Raw genomic sequence first — 22,817 nt, 5'->3', positions numbered from 1 at the left:
ATGTCACATTGCTTTAGTGACTTGCCTGTTCTTCCCTCCATCAAGCTGTGAGCTCACCTCATATTCAATATCTGATTCATCCGCAAGCCCCAGTGCTTAGCACAGGCCTGGAACCCAAAAGATGCTCTGTCACTGTGGGCTGAACCGGGCCTCTCTCCCCTAGCTCCCTCCACCCCAAGGAGGGCACCTGTGAGTCTCTCTGCAGCCCCTGTTCTCTCCCCTTGCTTGGCACCCCCCTGCCCCGCAGCACCCTGGTGTGTTAGAAATCCATCAGAAGGAGTTGCTGCTTGGCTGATCTGAGCCTGTTTGTAAACTTTGTGCACATTCGGCTTTAGGAAACAAATAGGATTAATAAGACTGGCAGTAACTCCAAGGCTGGTTACCATTTACAATAAGGCAGCCGCGTCAACGCCGGGCGCGCTCCAGCGGTTTCCGGGATGGAAGTAATAGAATTTCTGTAGTTAAGCAGCTGTCACTCCTGTGGCTGAGGGCACCCATGTATAAATCCGTAATGTAGAAGGTCCGCGACGGGGACCTGGCGGAAGGGTTAGAGAAGGCAGAGTGATCCCAGCCCCTAAGGCTGGCCATGGCCTTGGGGCCAAAATTGCTTCAGGACAGAAAATAGCAATTCTGTATTGTTTTCTCTCTCTGTTTTTCTCGGGTCAGAATGCAATTTGCGTGGGAGCTGGGGACAAGCCCATGAATGAGTATCACTCCGTCGTGTACTATCAAGTCAAACAGCCACGCTGGATGGAAACCGTCAAGGTAATAATAATAATAATAATAATAATTAATAATACTAATAGCAGCAAACATGTATCTAGTTCTCACAATAAGCCAGTCACTGTTTTAAGTGCTTTATTTAAACAATTCACTGATTGCTTGCAACAGCTATGTGAGGTCCGTAATATTTCCCTCATTTCCTAGATGAAACTGTAAGACAGAACAGGTAAGCAGCTTGCCCTCGATCACACTGCTGGTAAAGGTCAGAGCCAGGGTTCGAACCCGAGCAGGGTCTGTGCTTTTCAACACTACCTGCGGGCACAGGGCGTGGACTGGACCAGTTAGCATTCTTCCTCCTTTTTGTGGGAGCAGTGGAGCAAAGCAGCTGTGAACATGAACCCTGGACCCAGAGGATCTGGGTTCATGTTCCACCTATAATGCTCACCAGCTGTGTGGCCTTGGGCAGGTCATTCAAGTGCTCTGTGCTCTGGTTTTTTCCTCATCTGTAAAATGGGAGCAACAGGATGACTGTGGGGAAGAAAGCATTTAACACACATAACACTGTCAGAAGAGTCCTTGGAAGAGAGCACACACTCAATCGAGATAATTCATGGTCAATCATACTTGGCAGTTTTCTTACCATGGAAAACCAAATTGTATTTTTCACTCCTTTGAAATACCCCTCAAACACTTGGCCCTTGCCTGTTTTCTACCCCCTTGTCTACAACGTGGTAGGCGGCCTTGTGCCCCTCTGGGCAGTGGGGGATGAATGGGGAAGAAGGATGTACTAGCTCCGGTATGTGATTCAGTCTCCCTCAAGGTCTTTCTCATATAGCGGTCCCCCCCAAACTGTCCTGTGGAATACTAAGTGGTGGTGTGTTAAAGCAATGTTCCCTGGTCACTCAAATAGGAGAGATGTTGAGACATTTGAGAACAAATATGGAAGTCAAAGACTTCTTTATTTCAGGTTCTCAGAGCCTTTGGATGTCACGTGCTCTGCAGATCGGCAAAAGGAAGTGAGAGTGCAGAGCCCATCCCACACCTCATTGACTGTGGGCACTTCCTTTTTCCCTAGTGCCATATCCCAGGGCTAGTACTCTGTTGAACATATTTTATTAATAGAAATTCCTTGTTTTGGCTGGGTGTGGTGACTCATGCTGCAATGCCAGCACTTTGGGAGGGAAGGATTCCTTGAGGTCAGAAGTTTAAGACCAGCCTGTACAACATAGTGAGACTCTGTCTTTTCAAAAAAAAAATTTTTTTTTAATTAAAAAAAGCTAGCCGGGTGTGGTGGCACACCTGCAGTCCCAGCTACTCAAGAGGCTAAGGCAGGAGGATCAGTTGAGCCCAGGAGTTCAAGGCTGCAGTGAGCTATGATTATGCTATTGCACTATAGCCTGGGTGACAGGGTGAGACCCTATCTCTAAAAAAAATGAAATGTAGTAATAAAATTTAAAAAAGAAATTCCTTGTTTTAATCTAAGCAGATGGGAGGCTTGATGGATCCATGTGACTGTGAACAACACAGAAGAATAAATTATGTTCTTCTTCCTGAAATGTCCAGCTCAATTCTGGGGACAGTCATGACAGAAAAGAACCTTAGCTCTGGGTTACAGCAGAAGTCACCACTTGTAAGGGCATAGTGTCCTCAGAGCCACCCCTTGGATCTGTCATGCACCCTAGCTTGTGTCCAGTGGCCTGTCAGGCAGTAGAAATGGAGGCCTGATGGGTTTGCACCGTGGTTCTCTTGATCACCGTTCCCTGGTCACCTAAGCAATGTGGAATTGTCAGACAGTCTCTTGTGGACACTGCCCAGCCCGTCGAATCCTGCTGTGCTACTTGGCAGAGGGGAGTAACAGAGCTTGCAGGCAAATGCGAGCCTATAAAAGGCCGCATAGTGCCTGAAAGATGTCATTTTGTTAGTTCCACTAGATGAAAGTGGAATTAACAACAAATATTCTCACTACCAGATCATCGCACTAAGCAGAAGGGAATAACCTGCATTGGAATAAGAATTTGGAATTAGTTCTGTGAGCAGTGAAGGTTCATCATTTAAATCTCTCTGCCTTATAATAAGATATTATTATTAGTAGTATTTTTTTACCTACCATGTGTTCTGATTCCAAACTCAAGGCATACACATGACTTCCTTTTCAGTGATGGCTATGCAAACCCAATGGTTCTTGACTTGTCACACATATTACTATTTAATATTTTTCTCAGTGTATCTCCTGGTACGCACTGTCTTCAGATTGATGACTTGCCCAACTTTGGGGTCAAAAAATTATTGGACTGGGTTGGATTTCTCCTCTCTGTGTGCTTTGGCACCGCCATTCTGTCTCTTTGCTAGCGCTTGTCACGGGGTTGTTGTATGTCGCCCTCTGTGGACCGTGAACTCTTTGAGGGTGAGCGCTCTGCCTTCCATCAGCATGGCCAGCGCCTCTCATGATCACAGTTTCCGGTAACCATTCAGTTCACAGTGAAAGGCTGGCTGGACTGCAGTTGCCCACGAGGCCCTCGGTTCTTCTGCTCTGTTTGAGACGCAGGGTGATGGGCCGACTCAGGTCACATTTCATTTTCTCCAACAGAAAGTGCCCCAAAGTATACATCTGTTTTGGCTTTAGATAGTCATCTCTACAGTGCAAACTTATCCCTTTTTAAAACCAAGGTGTCTTCCTCACGGGTAGCTGAGTTTCTCTGCATTGGCCTGAATTGCACATTGCAGAGGAGCTGTGTGGCTTTGGGGGGTGGGTGGCGCAGGGCCAGGCCCAAAACATCTCCATCAGTGGTGCCGGTGGGCCACTCACTGGACAGCGATGCTGGGGTGACCAGTGGGTGACTGTCTTAGCTCAGTGTCCTTAGAAGCAATGTGTTCAGCCAAGGGTGGGATGAGCCCTAAGGATTTTTCCAAATATTATTGGATTAAAGCATTTTTATTAATTTGTATAAATGAGAGTCCTCAAGCAAACTCCCTAAATACCATTGTTAACCTGCTAAGCCCTGCTGCAATCGCCAGAAGTCCTGGCGCGTGTGAGGAAAATGTGCACTGTGCAGTTTGCAGTGCATCAAATCCTGTGCTAAAGTTATGTGACTTTTATATCAATTTGGGGAGATTCATTTTTCCTCACTATAATTTACGGACCTCTTTTCATTGGCTGGGAATGCAATTTGCCAAATGGATTACATTTGGTACTTTATTTTCTCTTCATAGCTAGTTCTTATGTAATTTATTTACAGTTCATCAGGCTGGATGGATGTGTAGTAAATCAGCAGGCAGCTCTCGCAGTTAAATGGTCTGGCTGCCGCTGAGGGTGGGGTGTCGTGGGAGGGCCCTTTAACTCATTGTCTCCTGAGCTCTGGTTTCTGCCTGCTGAGGTGGCTGTGCCTATTGAAGACATGCAGAGGATCCATCTGCGATTCATGTTTCGACACCGATCATCTCTGGAATGTGAGTACCCAGCCAAATGGTATCTCTGCGGCTCCTCTAAGTGGGGAAGCATGGAATAGCTGGGGGGCCCACGTATCATTGCCTTTCCTGACCTCACAATGCTATTTCCAGCTAAAGATAAAGGAGAAAAGAACTTTGCCATGTCCTATGTGAAACTGATGAAAGAAGATGGGACGACTCTGCATGACGGATGCCATGACTTGGTTGTCCTCAAGGTACCACGAGTTAGAATAAGCTCTGCCTTGAAGGGGGTACAGAAGGCAAGGGGGCAGTGGCAGAGTTGCTTAGTGGTTAACAGCAGGGACCCCAGAATCACACACACACACCAGGGTTTACCAGCTGTGTGGCCTTTTACAAAACCTTGACTTCTCTGGGCCTCTGTTTCTTCATCTGTGCCCCCTCTGTGCATAATTGCGAGGATTGTATGAGACAGTGCACATAAACACAGCATTTATGGGTACATGGGAGAGCTCTATAAATGGAAAAGGTTATTGTTAAGTACAGAAATGGGCCCCTGACTCTGTAAGGACCTCTATGGGACGTGTAGAAGACCTGCAACAGACATTGGAAAGATGCTTCACTGTAGCTCATGGAAAAATATTGGAATCTGGGGTCCTGATCCTGCTGCTGACTAAATCTGGACTCATTTCACATGCCTTTCTGAGTCTCAGTTCCTTTTTCTTAAGCAGCGTTGGCAGTATTTATGACAACCCAATGAGATGGCCCATGTGAAAGGGCCACGGAAACTGCAAAGGGAACACATGTGCCCACTATTTTTATTTTTACATCATGAGACTTGGACTGTTTTTGCGAAGTGCAGTGTTTGCCTTGATCTTACCTGCACGTTTCCTCCCGTGTGCCCCCTCATGACAGCAGAGTGCACCTGCTGCCACCTGGATGGGTGCAACGTGTGTGGCTGTGAAATATACCAAGGTTAAGTGGCCAGCACAGGGATCAAACACGTGCCCTTGGCTTTCTTAACCTTGAAGTCTGAAATTGCCCTTTTTGCCTATAGTGTGCGTGGCCAACACAGCCTCCTCAAGGCCTTAGCATGCAGTACTCTTCTCTGAGTCTGACTTTTCTGGAAAACCATTTTTCTTCTGTGAAGCCTCTATTTTCTCATTTATCACACTTTGAGCTAGTTCTTGGCTTGAAAGCCATCCTTCCCCAACAGACTGTGCACTCCTTGGGTGCAGAGGCCCAGTTGCAGTCAGTTTTCTTTTTACTTTCCCCCATTAAGCCTCAGTTTCCTCAACTGAGGATGATAACAGTGTCTGTTTCATATGGTTGTCATGAGGCTTTGATGAAATGAACTAAGGCATATAAAGCACTTGGCTCAGCTCCCAGTGCAGAGTAAGATAAATGTTATCTCCTGTAATGCCTCCCTCTCATCATTCATTTTTCCCTCTCATCATTCATTTTAACTTAAGTGTCTATCACTCTACTATGCATTCTCTATGCTTTATCCATATTTAGTTTGCTCTAGCATTCTAGGAAGTGGGGATTATGATTTTCCTCAGTTGACTCATTTAAAAAAAGTAAGGGACAGAAAGGCCAAGGAACACACCCCAGATGGCATGGACTTGTGAGTGGCAGAACAGGGTCTAGGTCCCAGGATGCTCTTACTTAGTGCCTTTGCCATTAACTTCTTTAACACATTAACTGCCATGAGTTTTGTTCTTACTGTTACAATTAATATTGGCAATTTAATTCTAAAACATGGGTTAAATGAATATAAGTCAAACAATTTTGTTTTCCTATTTATGTTTTCCTTTAAATTACAGTAGAAGTTTTTATTCTATTTTCATAATAAAACACTGTGGCCCCAAGGAAAAGTTTCTGTTTTTTTTGTGTGGCAGTCAATGTGTTAAGCTGTATTCCTTATCTTGCTGGTGGGCATGTATTATAACCCCCAAAAAATTAGGATTACTTAAAATGGCCTGTGTAGGAATCTTCAGTTCCCTTTTTTGTCATTAATGAACTTTACAGAGACTTCAGTTGGTTGATCAACACTTTTTCATTAATGTAACTTTGGATTCTTGCCCATTTTGGGGAAAAACAGCCTTGCCTCACCAGCTGATATTTATTTCTTCTCTGATGATTTTCCGCACTGTCTGTGGCCCTCTCCAATTCACAGTGTGTGATTTGGCCACTGCAAGCTCTGTGCAGCGTTGGGTATGTAGCCTTGGTGAGGGCAGTAACCAAAGTGTTGTTTCCAGGGGGACAGCAAGAAGATGGAGGACGCCAGCGCTTACCTGACTCTTCCTTCTTATCGACATCATGTGGAAAACAAGGGGGCCACCTTGAGCCGAAGCTCCAGCAGCGTTGGGGGGCTGTCCGTCAGCTCCCGGGACGTGTTCTCCATTTCCACTCTGGTGTGCTCCACGAAGCTCACCCAGAATGGTAATGGAATCATCAAGAGTTATGTGTGTGTGTGTGTGTGTGTCTGTGTGTCTGTGTGTGTGTACATGCCCAGGGAGGTCCTGGTATGGACAGTTTAGCCCAGTGACAGTAATTCTGCATGTGTGGACTCTATTTTAGTGGGCTTGCTGGGTTTGCTGAAGTGGCGTATGAAGCCTCAACTGCTACAGGAGAATTTAGAGAAGTTGAAGATTGTGGATGGAGAGGAAGTGGTGAAGGTCAGTGGGGCTTCATTTTGTTTATATTCGTCCACCAGTGGTAGAAATGTCAATCATGGGTGGCTGCAGGGGAGAAATGAAGCATTGAGGGAGATGGAGCAACTTTTTCTCTGGTGATGGGACTCATTGTCCCAAGTTGCCGTGAGGAATCTTTATTGGAAAATCCAGGGGGATGACTGTATCCAATGGCCGTGAATGTCGAGTCGCAGAGAACTATGGCTGTGCCCAGTCTCAGCCTGAGTGTATATCGCCACTCTCCCACTTGCCAACTTCATGTGATAACTTTATGAATGTGACATAGTTCTCAGGGTTGTTATGAGCAGTCAAGGTAGTAATGTTTAAAAATTATGCAGCAATCTCTTACACATAGTACACAATAATTAAACAAAGCATATGAAGCATACAAAGTTCAATAAATAGTAACTATTAATTATTTTTGTTGTCATATGTTGCTATATATAGTAGAGTTATCCCTTAGTACTACCCACACATCATTGTTAGAAATAAAAAGTATTCTTGGTTCCTGCTGCTTGGAGAACATTATGTATTAAAGATGAGAAAGGGGAAGACATCAGGGCTTACATTTTAAGTGAAACAAGCAGAAAACAATGCAAATGTCAGACGTATTATTGCATCCACATAGTAGTGGAGAGTATGAAGTGTCTGAGGTGCAGGTCTAATTAAGGCAGCCCTCCTCTCCAGCACGATGAATTGGGACGAGTGTTTTCCAGTGATCCTGGTGATCGTGTTTCTATCAGGAACTTGGTACAACTAGAAACACTGGGATTAAACATCTTTATATGGTTATTCTGTTTTGAGGGATTGTAGGAAATATTGACCCATCCCTTAGGAGGGAGGAGAATCAAGTTTTATTTAATTTACCATACCTGAGAAACAGTGGTAGAATTTCCAGATGCTTTAAATGTACACTATTGACCCACCCACCTGGTTCAGCAATTAATGGCAGGGTAATTCCCCAGACACCCCTTCCGTAAACTCTATAGCCTTCGGGTAGCTTGTCACAGGGCTAGGGGGCTGTCCATTGCCTCCCTTTTGCATTCTTTTTAAAACGGTTTGTTGTTGAGGTATAATATACATATGAAATAGGTACAGAGCAGTTACGGTGAGAGTACAGCCCAGTGAATTTTTACATGTGTGCACGTCCATGCACTCACCACCCACCATCAGATCAAGACACAGAACATTTTTAGCATTACCGTAGGTTCCCTCCTATCCCTTCTCAGTCAACAACCCACTTTGTGTAACCACTATCCTGACTACCGTCATCACAGATGGGTTTTTACCTGTTCTTGACTTCTGTAAGAACAGAGTGGTAAAGAATGTACAATTTGTGTCTGGTATCTTTTATTCAATCCTGTGCTTGTGCAGGTCATCCTTATTGTTGCATGTAGAAGCAGTTTGCCCTTTTGTGTAGCTGTGCAGTGGTCTCTAGTGTGAAAATGCCGCCATGTATGCAGCCACTCTGCCATTGATGGGCAGCTGGGTTGCTCCAAGTTCTAGTTCTTGTGAATAAAGCTGCTCTGGACTTCGCGAACATGGCATGTGGTGGATATGTGCTCTTGTTTTCTTAGACACTTAAGAGCAGGATTTCTGAGTCACCTGCCCTCGTTCTTAATGAGACCTTCATTATTTCGTCCAGTTTCTCCAGGACACTCTGGACGCACTCTTCAACATCATGATGGAGCATTCTCACAGTAATGAGTATGACATCCTCGTCTTCGATGCTTTGGTAAGAGAGGGGTCAGTGTTTAGTGACATTAGGCGGTAATGGGAGTCTGTGAGAATACGGAGAACCTGTGGCCCTTGTGGCCCTTGTCATGAATTCTTTGGAGGCCTTGTAATGTTTGGCAACCAGACCAACGAACGAGCTGTTGTTTCTTTTTGCATGTTTCTGGTTCATTTGAAAGGGTGGGGCGTGGTGAGTGAAAGGAGAATGTTAAGTGTTGATGTCAGATTGACACTGGTTGAAGGTATATGAGGCTAGATACTGTGAATGGTCACTTTGGCTTTCCCTGAATGCTGGGGGCTAGTCTACATTGTAGAGCACCAAAAATGTTTCCTACCTGTTCTTTTACCTTCTTCTTCCTCATATCCTCCAACTCACTGAGGCATTACACTCCTCCTGTCCACTGAGAACCTTTCATGATGGGAGGCCATCCAGATCTTTCCTGCCTCAATCTTCCTACATGGTTTCTTTCTCCTCTCCCTGTCACAACTCACATTTTCTCAGTGTCATGTCAAAATAAACATAAGAAACATCTGCATTAGGGTATCTGTGTGCAATAAAGTCTTCGTAGGTTGACCTCTAGCGTCAAGGGCATTTGCATTTTTAAACTTGGAGACAACTGTGGCTAATCAAGTGCTTCCCAAGAGGATCCCCTAGAATGCTAGCCCTATAGGAAAGATGTTTCATGACAAAAATATCCTTTGATTAATTAACGCAGGGAAGTGCTGAACGTTTCATGACCCTCTTAGAGATTCACAATGCACATAAGTAGAGTAAAGGCTCTGAAAAGTTCTGCAGTAAGAAAGGCAGTCTAATGATGATAACCTGTTATTTGACCGTGAAATCCTTTTATCTTATAACACCGTGTAGCACACTTCATGAAACACTTTTTGGAGGGACAGTACCTTAATGAAAAGGACTAACTATATATTAGTGAACTAACTCCTGGGTAAGAGAATTTTGATAGGGGTTGAGTTATGCCAGGTGAATATGGCTTCTTGCCCTGTGTTTGCCCTGAAAATACTGATTCCCTGCGTCTTCCTCAGATCTACATTATAGGACTCATTGCAGACCGGAAATTTCAGCATTTCAATACCGTTCTGGAGGCCTACATCCAACAGCATTTCAGTGCTACCTTGGCTTACAAGTAGGTAACTGTGCACGTGGGGATTTCTTGTCCACCTCCTTGCCCTGCCAGGATGCCTAGGGCACAAGAACTTGAGCAATTTCCTCTTGTCACTAATCTGTTGTGAGTTCTCCCTTTTCTGACGAAATCTAACCCATGCCTAGGTTATTTGGATATCAATAAAAATATGCAAAACCCATGGGTTGGGATGAATCTTTATAGTGGCAGTAGTTTGTGGAAGTGCCTATTCATTCATTCATTCATTCATTCAGCTGGGCAACTATCATTGACTGAGCAGTTACTTGTATTTGTAGTGGATACCAGCATCCAAAGCTGGAGAAAAGAAAGTGCACATACCACATAGCTCAGTGTAGCTTGGGAGTAGGAAGCCTAGGGTTAGAGGTGGGAGATGATGCTAGAGAGTTTGATGGGGACCAGTTTGTGAAGGGCCCGTGAGAGGCAGGCAAGTAGTTTGAAGTCTATTCTACTGGTAAAGAAGAAACATGGGAACTTTCTAACCAAGGAAGTTCCATGATATTATAAGAACACTTTCTGTAGAAAGAAAAATCTGAAAAAGACATTATCGCCACCATTATTCCCACTTGTAGCCTGATTGTGACTAGTTTTCCTAGTTAAAAGATCTTTTTTCCTCACTAATTCTTTCTTTGCTGACATTTTTATGGATAGGAAATACTTATTTATTCCCTATAATAAATATGTTTTTTTTTAAGCAGAATTATTTTTATGCTTACAAATGAGTGAGTGAGCTTGGCTCTACCACCACCTTTCACCTTTGATTGAATGCCTTATAATTTACTGAGCAAACTAATTACCATGCTCTGGGTAAAAAAGAAAGAGATGCATTCTGAAAATATTACCCCCTTTTCAGGAAGTTGATGACAGTGCTGAAGACGTACTTGGATACCTCCAGCAGAGGGGAGCAATGCGAGCCGATCCTGAGAACTCTGAAAGCTTTGGAATACGTGTTCAAGTTCATTGTTCGGTCGAGGACATTATTTTCACAGTGAGTACTTGTTATGTTCGAGTGATTTATCAGCTTTGCAATTCTTGTGGGATGCAACAGTATCTTTACTGTAGGAGAAACGTCTTTAAAAAATTATAACCAGCTGTCGATCAAAAACAACTTAAGAATACAACCTAGAGAATTTTGAGTATGTAATAATTGTACCCTCTAAGTTCATTTGAGAAAAAAGAAAGAAATCTTATCATGTTGCAGAGTTATGTTTTATCCAGTGAATGTGATTTGTGAGTTGAGGCTCCTCTGTGTTTAATCTAATATTCTTCACTTGATTTGAAAAATGGTGAACATTTTCCAGGAATCTATATTCAATGTTAGAGGAGCTGGGAGTGGGAAGAACAGAACTCAGGGAGTTTGACATTTATTTGGCTCTTGTACTTTGTGCATGGCAGATGAGCTGGTATTTGTAGTTGACCTGTCTGTCCTTGAAATCCTAATAGCCAACAAGTGAGCTGGTACGTTTGAGCACTTAAAGGGATTTTGATGGTGACGGCCAGTATCAGAGAGGCTAGCTGCCTTTTTCTTTTTAGGATCACTGCAATGGGGTCTTGCAGTGGGAGAGAGAGACTGGCCTCAGCTCCCCAGCTGCCTCTTTGAAGGGCTTTGGAGACGGAGGTATTCAAATGCACTCTATGAAAGAACAATTTGTATTCATCCTGGCTATAAGGCAAAGTTAGGTAGAGGATTGGTGGTGTATGTGATCAGGTTGGTTATGTGTGATGGGAAATAAGAAAAAAGCATACAAGGAATGTATCGTCTGGGCTCTTATCAGTGTAAATGAAGAACATTCACCAGAAACTAACTTAAGGAGAAACAGGACTTTATTTCACATCATTGGAAAATCTGGGGTGTCGTTGGCCTCCGTCATGGCTGAATCCAGATGCTCACTGTCTTCGGGAGAGTCTTTACCTTCAGATCGTGACTTTACTTTCGTTTAGTTGATTTCCTTCTGAGACAAGTTTTCCAACGTAGAGGCCACTAGAAGCCTTAGGTTCATATTCTACATACTGAAGGTTCCTTGTTGTTCTAGCAAAACCCTGTGCCAAGAACTGTCCTGGGTATGTGCCAAGGTCTTTATCAAACAGTATGGCTGGGGGGATGAATATGCAGCTGTGTGGTTGTGGCCACATGTGCATCTCTGGAGCCATGGGTCAGGTCAGCCACTTATGGTGTGGACTTGTCTATTGGAGAGTTGACTTCCCAAAAGAAAGTTGAAGTCTATACCCATCATTTTGATCATGACAATGGGTGGGCTGCTACAGCTTCATACTTGACAAGGCATCTGAAACGGGTAATCACTTGGGACTCTCTTAAAACTCTCTTTGAGATTTCAGATGATGAGTAGAGAGGTGTGAGTGTCTTGAACCATGCCACAAAACCTGTGTCACTTAGGTTATTCTGAAAGTGAAGTATCTGTTTCAAATTCCTCTGGCTTGCCAGATAGTCAAGTCTTAGCAAGGTATTCTTCTAGATTGGAGAGATACTTGTCAGTGTTCTGAAAACCAAGAGGAGACTCCAGTGAGTCTTTGTAAGAGTTGAGTTTCTTGGAGGAGTTCAAGGATTCGGACATCATAGTTCCAGGGTAATAGGCAAGGATATCTTATCCCATCTTCCAAGTGAGAATGTCCGATCTATAGGAAGAACGTATTTTCTATTTATCGTATCTTCTTCCCCAACTCTTCCTTTTGTTTATTTATTTTATTGTTTCTACTCCCTGCTGTTCTCCCTCCCTTTCTTCCCTCTTTCTTTCCTTTCTTCCATTTCCTTCTGTTTTTATCTCTCTTAGTTTTTGTCTCTTCCATCTTCTAGAACAAAGTACATTTGTACATTTGATTTAACCTTCTGTGCCTCAAGGCATATCATCTTGCAGAGCCCCTAACTCTTAAATTGGTGTAGATTCAGTGCTGCTTGAATGCTAATCGACTTTTGGCTTATTAAGGAGCAAGGTGATCTGTTATTCCTTGCTGTGTCCTTAGTATAGCATTAGGAACATCACTGACATTTGGTCAGAAGAGATGTCCCTAAAGCAACGCAGGCCTAATCTTGAATCCTTTCTCATAAACAAAAATGTAGGCTGACCTGCAAAGAGGGTCTGGGACCTCATGCTGGGAGAAGGTGGGTTTTGTGTCTTGATCATTTTAGAATCTTTAGCAATGATCTGCTCTCTAGTGGGGCCTCTGAGGCATTGGGAAGTGATCAGGGTATTTCCCCACACGAGGGGGCATCTTACTTGGAAAACTAGGAAATAGAAGGTTCAATGCTTTGAGATTTCTAAACCAGCTGGTGGGAAATCAGAATATAATTATTACTCTTGGGCTTATTGTATCTGGTATTGTTTCTGTTTCCTGTTATTCCTTTGTTCTCTTTCCCCATGTGCATAATTGCAGCTGATCTAGCTTCCATTAGTTGTTCCCTTGACATTTTTTTTTTCTTTTTGTACATACTGCACATGAACACTTGCCAGGGCTAAGGATTTTCCCCTATCAATATGCAGGATGCAGTTGGGTGAGGGAGGAAGAGAAGTTGTTGAGAAGGAGTGGAATTGTTATTGTATTATTTTTTTCAGAATGATTCATTTCTATTGATAGTCAAAGAAAGTGAGTTCCTTGTCCCCCGTTCTTGTGTCATTAACTCCTGAGTCAAAGTCTGGGGTAGGTGTCTCTGATTCCCGTGCCATAGCTGCAAAGGAAGCTGGCAGAGCAGGTTCTAGCTTCTGCCACAGGAGACGGGCTTAGAAGTCTAGAAAATTCCTTAATTGTAGGAAGTGTGTCCAACAGATGCTGGGTGGCTGTAAATATGACCAAGATCCACTAGGCTTTTGTGGAATGGCTGAGCCCCTGGGAGGTGTAGAGGAGAGTGAGGCACATTCTGAAACAGTTGAGGTGATTATTTTCTAGACATTGAGCTTCTTTACAAAGCCCTTGCAGTGTCTTTGATCCTGAAGCTCAGACAACCCGCTGTGCTGATCCCCACGGTTTCTGAGCTTGTGGAATTGCTTGGAGTCTGGAGCAGCCTGTGCTCCCGTGTTGCATGTGGTGGATGCTGAGCAGCTCCCCTTCCTACTGGCTAGTAAGTGAGGATGCAGAGCTTCTGCGAGGGTAAGAGAGGAGAGCCAGAACACGGTGCCCTGGACAAGGCCTAATGCTGCCACAGCTAGAGTATGGGGGCAGCGTGGAGTAATACTGTCAGTACAATGTTCATGCTGGACAGACCTCGAGGGGAGAGAGTGATATTTTCGTCCCTGTAAGTGCCTGGCTTAGTGAGAACTTTTTTCTGGGCCATGCAAGTGTGAAGTCTGGTTGGCCAAGCAGAGGGGCTATCCCGAGAGAGAGCAGCTCCAGCTGGAGGCTGAGCATCATCAGGGGCTGCTGAGAGGTGCCGGGCTGTGTGGGTTTCGGTACTAAGTCTCATGGTACCATCCCTAAGCGTGGGTAGGAATTCAGTAAAGAAAATGATGGCTTGGAGCAAGAGTGGTCAGGAAAGGCGCCCTCATCATTACGGTGAAGCTGTCCAGGCAACTGTGACTTTATCCTTGTCCCCAGGGAATGAGTAAAACAAAGCTGATGTAGGGCAGGCCAGGTGAGCTCACACTGCTTGGAAACCAGTCACCGGTATGGGAAAGAGAGATTACACTCTGCATCCTGATGGGGGCCACAGCTTCAGGAAGCATCATCCTGCTCCCCACTCCTTGCCTGGGAGCCCGGAAGGACCGCCATGGCGTGTGCAGTGCCACCAGGGGCTGCCACTTCATTAACAAGGGCATCTTAGGAGCGTGGTCCACAGCCGCAGTGGACATCTCTAGTCTAGCTCACCTCAGCCAGGGCCGGATGTGATTGCCCTTCCTCTGACCGCCCTTGGCATCAATGATCGAAACCCAGACACCAGCTTTCTAGTATTTTCTTTTGCCTTTTTTCTTCTTTTTTGGATCTTTCTTTATTCTGCACCCCCCCCCACTGCTACCAAGCTACACCTTATCCCCCCACCAGCTCAGTTTCTTCTTATGTAAATAGTATATGGTGGTTCACCCTCCAGCTCATGAATATGTTAGGCAGCAAGAATGCCTGAGTGCGGCTCTGGCTTACTCAGCTTAGCCCGCAGTCCAGGAGAATACATAAGCCTCTGCCTTTTTAAACAAATATGAATTTAACTCAAAGGTACTTGCCAGTGTGATTTGTTTTCATTGTTCATGTATGAATAAATATTAAAATGTAATCATGTGTTTATGCTGAGCCTGGGCTGAAATGCCTGTCACAATGCTATTCCTGTTTCTCTTGCATGTAATTTGTTTGCATGTTAATGCCATTTATTCCCACGTAAGCCTCTGTTTTCGGTTTTGAATGTAATTTTACTTTTTGATGACAGTAATGGCTTAGTAAACTGCACAATCGCAGTTAATGGGATTATTTTATGGTAATACTAACTTGGCATCAGATCAGGGTGGAAGAGAAAACTGTCATCAAAAGGATATTGTCAAACAGTGACTTCTCTTTAATTTATTATCTATTTTATGTGTTGCCGCAGCGTTGAGGGGGAGCTAACAGCCTGTTTCTCACAAACGTATGTGAAAGTGCTGTGTTAACTGTTAAGTCAGTTGTCGTTATTATAACGTGAAATTGTGTATATGTACGAGCTTTTAAATAGTTCTCTTTTCCCTTTGCCTATGGAAACATTGGTAAGCATCTACTGAGCACCTATTGTGTACTAGGCACTGTGTTAAGGGCTGGGGACTCTGAAATTGGTAAGTCAGACTTCCTTAAATACTGGCAAGGTAGTGGGCAGGATAGACCTGCATCCCAGAAGTCAAGTCACAGTTCTCTGGGCTGAGCAATGGTCAGTGATATAATATCACAACAGAAGCTTACAAATGGTTCTTGGGGGGGACTGAGAGGTTTGAATGACAAACTCCACCTTGGGCGGATCAGTAATTCTTCTCAGAGGAGGTGGTGTTTTGAGCCAGACATTGAATGGTATTTGAGAAGCCAGCCTATGGGAGAACAGGGAATCCCAAACTCCAAGCACAACGTATGTAATAGAACTTCCGATTACTCCGGCTGCTCTCTGGTACCGTTTATTAAGCCTCACTCTGTGCTTGTCCCTGCATTACTTTCCACTCTACCTCACTTAATACAGCACAGCAAGGCAGAGGTCTTATGTTCATTATACAAAAGAGGAAGTGGAGGCCCAGAAAGGTGCAGAAAGTGACTCCAGGTGACACAGCTGGATGCTGGCAGGGAGGGATCTGACACCCAAGCTGAGGTTCTTTGTGCCATGCTGTGCCCACACGTGAATAGCATGTTTGTGGGGAGGAGTGGCCACTGGGGGAGGCCGTGGTGGTGGAGGAAGGGGCCGTGATGCATCTGGACAGGGGGGGTTGAAGCTACATTGTGAAACGCCTTTCGTGCTAGACCCAGGAGCTTGACTTTGACTTCATCCTCTGTGCGGGGGGACGTCAGTGGAGATGCTGCCCTTCATCATCAGAGCACACAGTGGGTGCCCAGTGGGCCCACAGACTAATCCACCGGGATCAGATAAAAATATTAAAATTTATTTTATCCCAGATGAAGAAATTAAACTTTATAAACACAGCATAGTACGTGGATATCATTTATAAATAAATAAGCCTCTATTGAGAGTCATGCTTAAAATGCAAAAACATTTTTTCTCATTGGAGCAGCTTGGAAACCACTGCTTTTGGCAGTGGGGAGTAATTGAGGTTCTAAAACAGGGGATTAAGATGATTAGATTCACCTTTTAGACAGAGTTCCACGGGGGGAGGAGGGTTAGTTTGTGGAAGGTGGCACAGAGAGGGAGAGGCTGGAGATGGGAGGTCCGTGAGGAAGCTGTTGCAATAACCCGGCAAGAGGACTTGAACTACGGCAGTCACAGCGGGATGGAGGAGAGGAAGAAGATAGGGGTTTCTAGGCAGTGGGCTTGCCAGAACTAAGTGAATGTGGGCATGGAATTGGAGGAGACGCAAGTCACCTGAGACTCTGAACTTTCTGGCCCGTTTGACCTGGCATTGCAGACCAGCATGTTACGGTGTGTTTAGTTGGGGACATAAAGTGTTTGAGATGTTTATTGGCACAGCCAGATGGAAATGTATAGCAGGCAGTTAGATACAGATGTGGAGTTAAAGAGAGTGGAGAATGGAGATATAGTTTTGGTAGAAATTGATGCAAAGAGGTATTTGGAACTATCGCGTAATCGGTGAGTAATATTATAAAACTGAGAATGCAACCCAGTAGCCCATTGAAGGGATGGGCAAACGAGGGTCCCACTGAAGGCTGGATCAGGCCACAGGCGTTCCAGAAACCAGGAAAGGGAGTGTTTCAAGGGGGGAGTGTCAGCAGTGTCAGCTGTTCAGTGGGGTCTTGAGACTGAAAACTGATTAGAGGCGTGACGTTTTGCAATTAGGAGGTCATTAGTGAATTAGCTACCTCTTTCCCAGAGCTTAGCATCTTTCCTGACATCCAGTCCAGTCCAGAGGCATGGAGAGTGATTAGGGTTTGAAGTGCAGTTGATTTTCCCTCATCTGCATGTGAATTACTGACATTTGGATGGTTCTTTGCCAGGGTGCAGTCCTAGACTGGCTTCCCCCTGCTCATGCTTCAGAGACTGGGCAAACTCTTTCATGCCCCGCCCACAGCTCAGTGTAGGACATGGGTCTTGTTTTCTCCCATGTCCCTTTAAATGGCTTAATTTTGCAGAACAAGGCTATCCCGTGCTGTGGACAGTTAAGGGAAAGCCACAAGGACTCAAGATACTCATTCTTCCAGGTTGAACCAGTAGATGATTTCCTTTGCTTGTTACCCCCCTGTTAGAAGTCTGAGAGCTGGCTTGCGGCAGGACCCTTGCCTGAGCGCAAACGTGGCTATTGCTGTCAAGTGCCGGGGCTCTGACAGTTCCTCAGAGAATGACTTGGGTGGGAGAGCAATTTACTGAGTAAATATGTAGTTTTAGGAAATGTGTTTGCAAATCCCCTGTAACTAAACATGGACACACCGGATAAAAAAGGTCTGGTTTGCCAGAGGGGTGGAATTCACCACGCTAACACGATTGTCAGGGACTCCCACCGAGTGGAATTGGAATGACGAGATGCGCTTTGTGATCTCGTCAAATGCGCTTGAGGCAGGCATCACCCTGAAGCAGAAGTTGTTTCTTTAGTAGAAAATAATGTATGGCTCACTTGTTGGGCTTGCTGCTTATTGTGTCTTTGGGTAGAAGGAAGATTGAAAAGGACTTAGTCAGGAGGTACATATGGTCACTGTCCTTCAGGGCTCTGAATTTGTCCTTCTATCTGCCTGATCTACTGTTCTAATGTAGCCTCCTACAGAGACACATTGATTTCATTCATTCATTTATTCATTCATTTGTTCAGTAAACCTTTTTGAGTCTTACCATGTGGCCAAGTTCTATGCTAGGATACTGTCGTGAACAAGAGAGCTGTAATCTCTGCATCATGCTGCCTTCATGTAATACTGGGATCGACAGAAAAAAAAAAAAAAGATACGAATAAACCAAGTAGTTCTAAACTGCCACAAATGCCAGTGAAGGAAATTAGCAAGTGTGTAGTTGAGACAGGTGGTGTGGCAGAATTGTGGTGAGAGGAGGCCCTGGAGCCAGACTGCCTGGGTGTGAATCCCAGTGGCTGTGTGACCTTGGGCAAGTCACGTCACCTCCGTGCCTCAGTTTCCTTGTCTAAAGTGAGGATTGCCTCACAGGATTATTGTGAGGATCCTGAAGAAGTGACGTGTAAACTGAGATGTGAAGGATGCAAATGAGCCAGCCATGCAAGGGATGGATGGAAGGAAGGAGGAGTTTTACAGAAAGTTAGAGAAGACTAGTGTGGCTGAATATAGTGAGCAAAGGGAGAGGAGGAGAAAGAGGAATTCTGAGACTGAGGCAGAGGCTACCATGCAGGGATTGTTCCAAGTGTATTGCAAAGTCCTCAGAAGGTGCTTAACTAAAAATGCTTGCACATGAGGTAGCATGCTATAATACCTAGATGGCAAATGCCATGGGCCACATGTGTTTCATAAGCCCTGCAGGCCTCTCTGGTCACTTCATGATGTAAGTTGTTCCTGCTTTAATAGGGCTAAAGGGTAGACATAGTTTGTGCTTTCTCAAATCAGTAAGTAATCCCTAGTTCTTCTTGCAGTCTCTCAACCCTGCTAAACATTATTGTTCTACAGTCACAACATTTACTGGTTTTAAAAGCTATTTATGTTTTTGCCACTGTGAATTTTGGGTTGTGGTTATGGACAAATTTTTTTTTTCAAGTATACAATTACAGTCACTTCTCAGTTGTCTGTCAATGTGTGTGTCTGAAGACCACTATTGTCTAAAGCAGCAGCTGCTGTCAGAGTCATTTGATGCGGTCATCAGAGTGCACTATGCAGCGGGGCATTCTTGTGCGCAGGGTACCTTTTCTCAGAAGAGTGCTCTGCCAGGGTAAAATTTGCTTGGCTGAATAGTATTAATTATGTTTTCCTAATTTCCTGTCAAATGGGCATTCTTGGGGAGAGGGTAAACCACGTGTCTTGGGTACCATAGGGGTGATAAAAATGAAAAGGTTGCCAATAATTAAACATATTTTGTGACTAAGCCACAGATAATAATATTACCATGCCAACAATTAGCATGGTAGTATGAGCCACAGCATTTTATGCCACTGACCTCTCTCTCCTCCTTGAAACACTTTCTCCCATGACTTCTGTACCCAAGGAGGGGGTCATGGGAACCCTAATTCATAGCTGGTAAAGCAGAAGCACAGGTGAAACAGCCTGGGCTTGCCATTGGCATAAGAAGTTAGGGGAGTCTTGGGGACTGAGCCCTCGCCCTGTGGGAATCTGACCCCATCTCCAGGTGGACAGCATCAGAATTGAATTGAATTGGAGGACACCCAGCTGTGTCCTCTGCAGACCTGCTTCCCTGCTTGTTGTGCGGGAGAAACCCCCACACATGTGGTCACAGAAGTCGTTTGTGTCGATTGTTGTGGTGTGAGAGCAGAGGGAAGACAGTTTGTGTTTTTTCCACTCAGGAACTATGAGAGGATTTTAAACAGGAATATGCTATGATCACATTTGTGTTTTTAAAAGAATCCCTCTGAGCACTGCATAGAAACTAGCTAGAAAGGGGGTAAGAGAGAGGAAAGGGGCGTTGGTTCAGAGATCCCCAGAGGAGAGAGGTGATGGAAACTTGGGCCGTGGTGGTGCTGATGAAGGTGGGGAGGGCGAATGGCTTTGGGGTTGGGGTTAATGGGCCTTGAGGACTGAATGACATTAAGCTTTTCAAGACCCACCCCTGCATACCCTGGGTCTCCGACTTGGGCACCGGTGGGGCCACGTCCTGTGCTGGAAACTAGAGACAGAGCAGGCTTGGTTTCGGACAATCGGATCATCAACATGTTCTGTCCTGACTCTTTGACGATAGACGCCAGATAAGGATCCTGGAGGTTTACCCCAGTGGTAAATAGTTTACTTAAAGACGAAGGAACGATGTCTCAGACTGGAGTGATCTGCTAAACCTCATCATGAGTGATGGAGTCGGTTTGGATTCACTCCTGGGCAGTAACGTACCCTCAGTGTGTTTAAATGCTGCACTTCCTCGGGTCTGCCCAAATTTCAAAATGAAAGAGTTTGACCACACATGTATTTTTAAAACTGGCACCATTAGTAAGAAAAATGTTAAAAATTCTATTTAACTACACACCAAGTGTCGAGGTTCTCAGTGGAAGAGCAGGAAGCCTGGGGTTAATTAGCCTTCTCAGGAAGCCATGGAATCAAAGGACAAAGTTCAACGCTGTTGGCATGACCGCAGTTTAGAGTAATAATAACTTGGCATTTCTTAGGCAATTGTCTTTCCAGCTGCAAGTCAGTGCCAGAAACAGGAGGTGAAAAATCAGCATCTCTACTCTGTAATTGCACAGGGAAAACCGCCTCCAGTTGTATGACCTTGAATTAGATTCCCTGGCCTTAGCCCGAGTTCCCACGTGAGAACGAGAAAATTCAGGAGAGGTTTTGGGGAAAAGGGTTGTTGCAGGAACATGCTAGAAGGCAAGAAATATTGACCACAAAGAAAGAGTTCTTTTTTAAAAAATTAAATGTAATATTTGTTTAAAAAAGAGACTGTAAAATAAATGTGTATAATGGGACTGTTCTCGTATACAATCCCCTTTCCAAGAGGTAACTAAATTATTGATTTAAAGTATAGATTTCCAGATTTTACTAGTTTTGCATACATGTGTGTATAACCATTCTGCAACTTAATTTTTTCTGTTATCACTTAGGATTTCCATGGAAACCTCCTAGGTTATTAAAAAATTAAAGGAAGAAATCATAAGAGAAACCGTTAAAACCTAATTTCTTCTTGTCATCCAAACTTTTGGACCAACTGGGCCATAGGGAAAGAACTAGAAGGACTCTGCTGAATCTCTTTCAAGTAGATGATGCGATGCCATCTATATTTTTGTCTATATGTCTTGGAAGCATGTGGGGGGTGGAGGGAAAAAGAGAGAGAGAGAGAGAGAGAGAATTTCCTTCTATCTTTAGCAACATTGTTTTGGGAACATTCAATTTCTAATTATATTGGGGGAAAAAAACCCTGAATACCATTTTTCATGCTAATGGTGAAATTTACTTAAGTGCAGAATTATGCAACTTAGTCCTTCTTGCCAAATTACATAAAGTCTGCTCTTCTCTGAGTGGAATGAAGGATGGCACGGGGCACACGTCACATGCTATCCATAACTTAAAGTTCTTTTCAAGGCTTTTTGCCTGCATCTTATTACCTACTTACTATGAATTTATTACACAGGGTTGCCATATTTTAAAAGTAAAGTGAATGTTTTAGATGGATTGTTTTTCTTTCATTTCTTCCATATTGTTAACTTCTATTTTTTTTACATTTAGGCTGTTTATGCTTCCACCTGAGGCAGTTTTTCTTCAGTGATTGCATTAATTTTTATGTGTTCATTCTAGACATTTTTCAAAACAGGCTCCCCACATGTTTGAGTTTGCCTTCTTTCCTCTCAATCACAAATCATCCTTCCCTGGGGTTATTTACAGGGAAAAGACTGTTTAGCGAAACTTATTTGCAGTTTGCCCTAAGGGGTGATCCCACCTCAAATGTCAGAATCGGGAAAAGTTAACAGCCTGATAGAAATAACTTTGTCATTGATGAGAGGATGGGCACCAGGAGCTGGTCTGAGCCCTCCCTGCCTGTGGGCTGCCGGTGGGATTCAAAGACAGGGGCCCGTGGGGAGGCGACTCTGGCCACTGGGGCCACTTGGTCATTCACACTGGCAACATCCCTACCCTCCCTTCTCTATTCCCTTTCTAATAGAGCTTTCCTCTTTCTCTTCTCACAGAATAAATCTTTACATCTCAACTCTGGCTCCCTTCGAAACATTTCTCTGGCCACTAACTCCAAGCTTATTGGACCAAAATTCCACGTCTTAATCTGCAATTTATTTATTTCAGGTGCATAGACCTTGGTGGTGGGGGAAGGGGTAGGGATGGTGGCAGTGACCGTCCAGGGAAGAGGTGAATCAGGAAGGGGACCCTGTCTTTCAGGAGCCCTTTCCAGCCCTGTTGCATTGACTCAAACGTGCCTGCTGAGTGCGCTGAAGGTTTCATTCTGTAAGTAGGATCAATAAATGCAAGGATGATCCTCAGCCACTGGTTTAGCCATAGCTATTCTTGGTCCCAGGTGCAGGGGGCGAAGCGGGGGGAGAGAGAGAGAGAGAGGAAGAGAGGGAGAGAGAAAATACACTTGACTACTCAGCTCTGGTCTTAAAGTATTGTGATTTTCCCAGAATGATCACTCTTCTGAAACCAGGAAAGACTCAGCGGTTCTTTTTGCAAAGTCATTAATTTATACCTACCTGAATAAAGCAAATTATTGACTGAGGGGTAGGAATACCAGCCAAGTCACCTTGGATTTATCGCTGGAATAGAAAAAGGTTAGAGCCAGCCTGCTAGCTTCGCGCCAACATTCCCATAACATCACCCTCTGGGCAAACGGTGCTTCCCTACCCACTGACTTGTTCCAGCTCCCGGCAATCAGCTGTTACTTTACTCTATTCCAGCAGTAACC

General features: G+C 44.4%; 1 protein-coding gene across 1 annotated transcript in view; it reads left to right on the top strand.

Moving 5' to 3' along the window:
* The window catches only part of DOCK2 (dedicator of cytokinesis 2), a 383,026-nt gene that overhangs the window by 57,661 nt on the left and 302,548 nt on the right, over positions 1 to 22,817 (top strand). The window contains exons 15-22 of the mRNA XM_045551201.1: positions 667 to 765; positions 4,098 to 4,170; positions 4,282 to 4,385; positions 6,390 to 6,573; positions 6,712 to 6,809; positions 8,470 to 8,559; positions 9,603 to 9,703; positions 10,572 to 10,706. Coding sequence (XP_045407157.1) covers positions 667 to 765; positions 4,098 to 4,170; positions 4,282 to 4,385; positions 6,390 to 6,573; positions 6,712 to 6,809; positions 8,470 to 8,559; positions 9,603 to 9,703; positions 10,572 to 10,706 — 884 coding nt within the window. The remainder of the gene's footprint in view (positions 1 to 666; positions 766 to 4,097; positions 4,171 to 4,281; positions 4,386 to 6,389; positions 6,574 to 6,711; positions 6,810 to 8,469; positions 8,560 to 9,602; positions 9,704 to 10,571; positions 10,707 to 22,817) is intronic.

The sequence above is a fragment of the Lemur catta genome, chromosome 5, assembly GCF_020740605.2.
Source record: "Lemur catta isolate mLemCat1 chromosome 5, mLemCat1.pri, whole genome shotgun sequence".
Classification (NCBI taxonomy): Eukaryota; Metazoa; Chordata; class Mammalia; order Primates; family Lemuridae; genus Lemur; species Lemur catta.
This window is presented reverse-complemented; position numbering and strand designations above follow the sequence as displayed.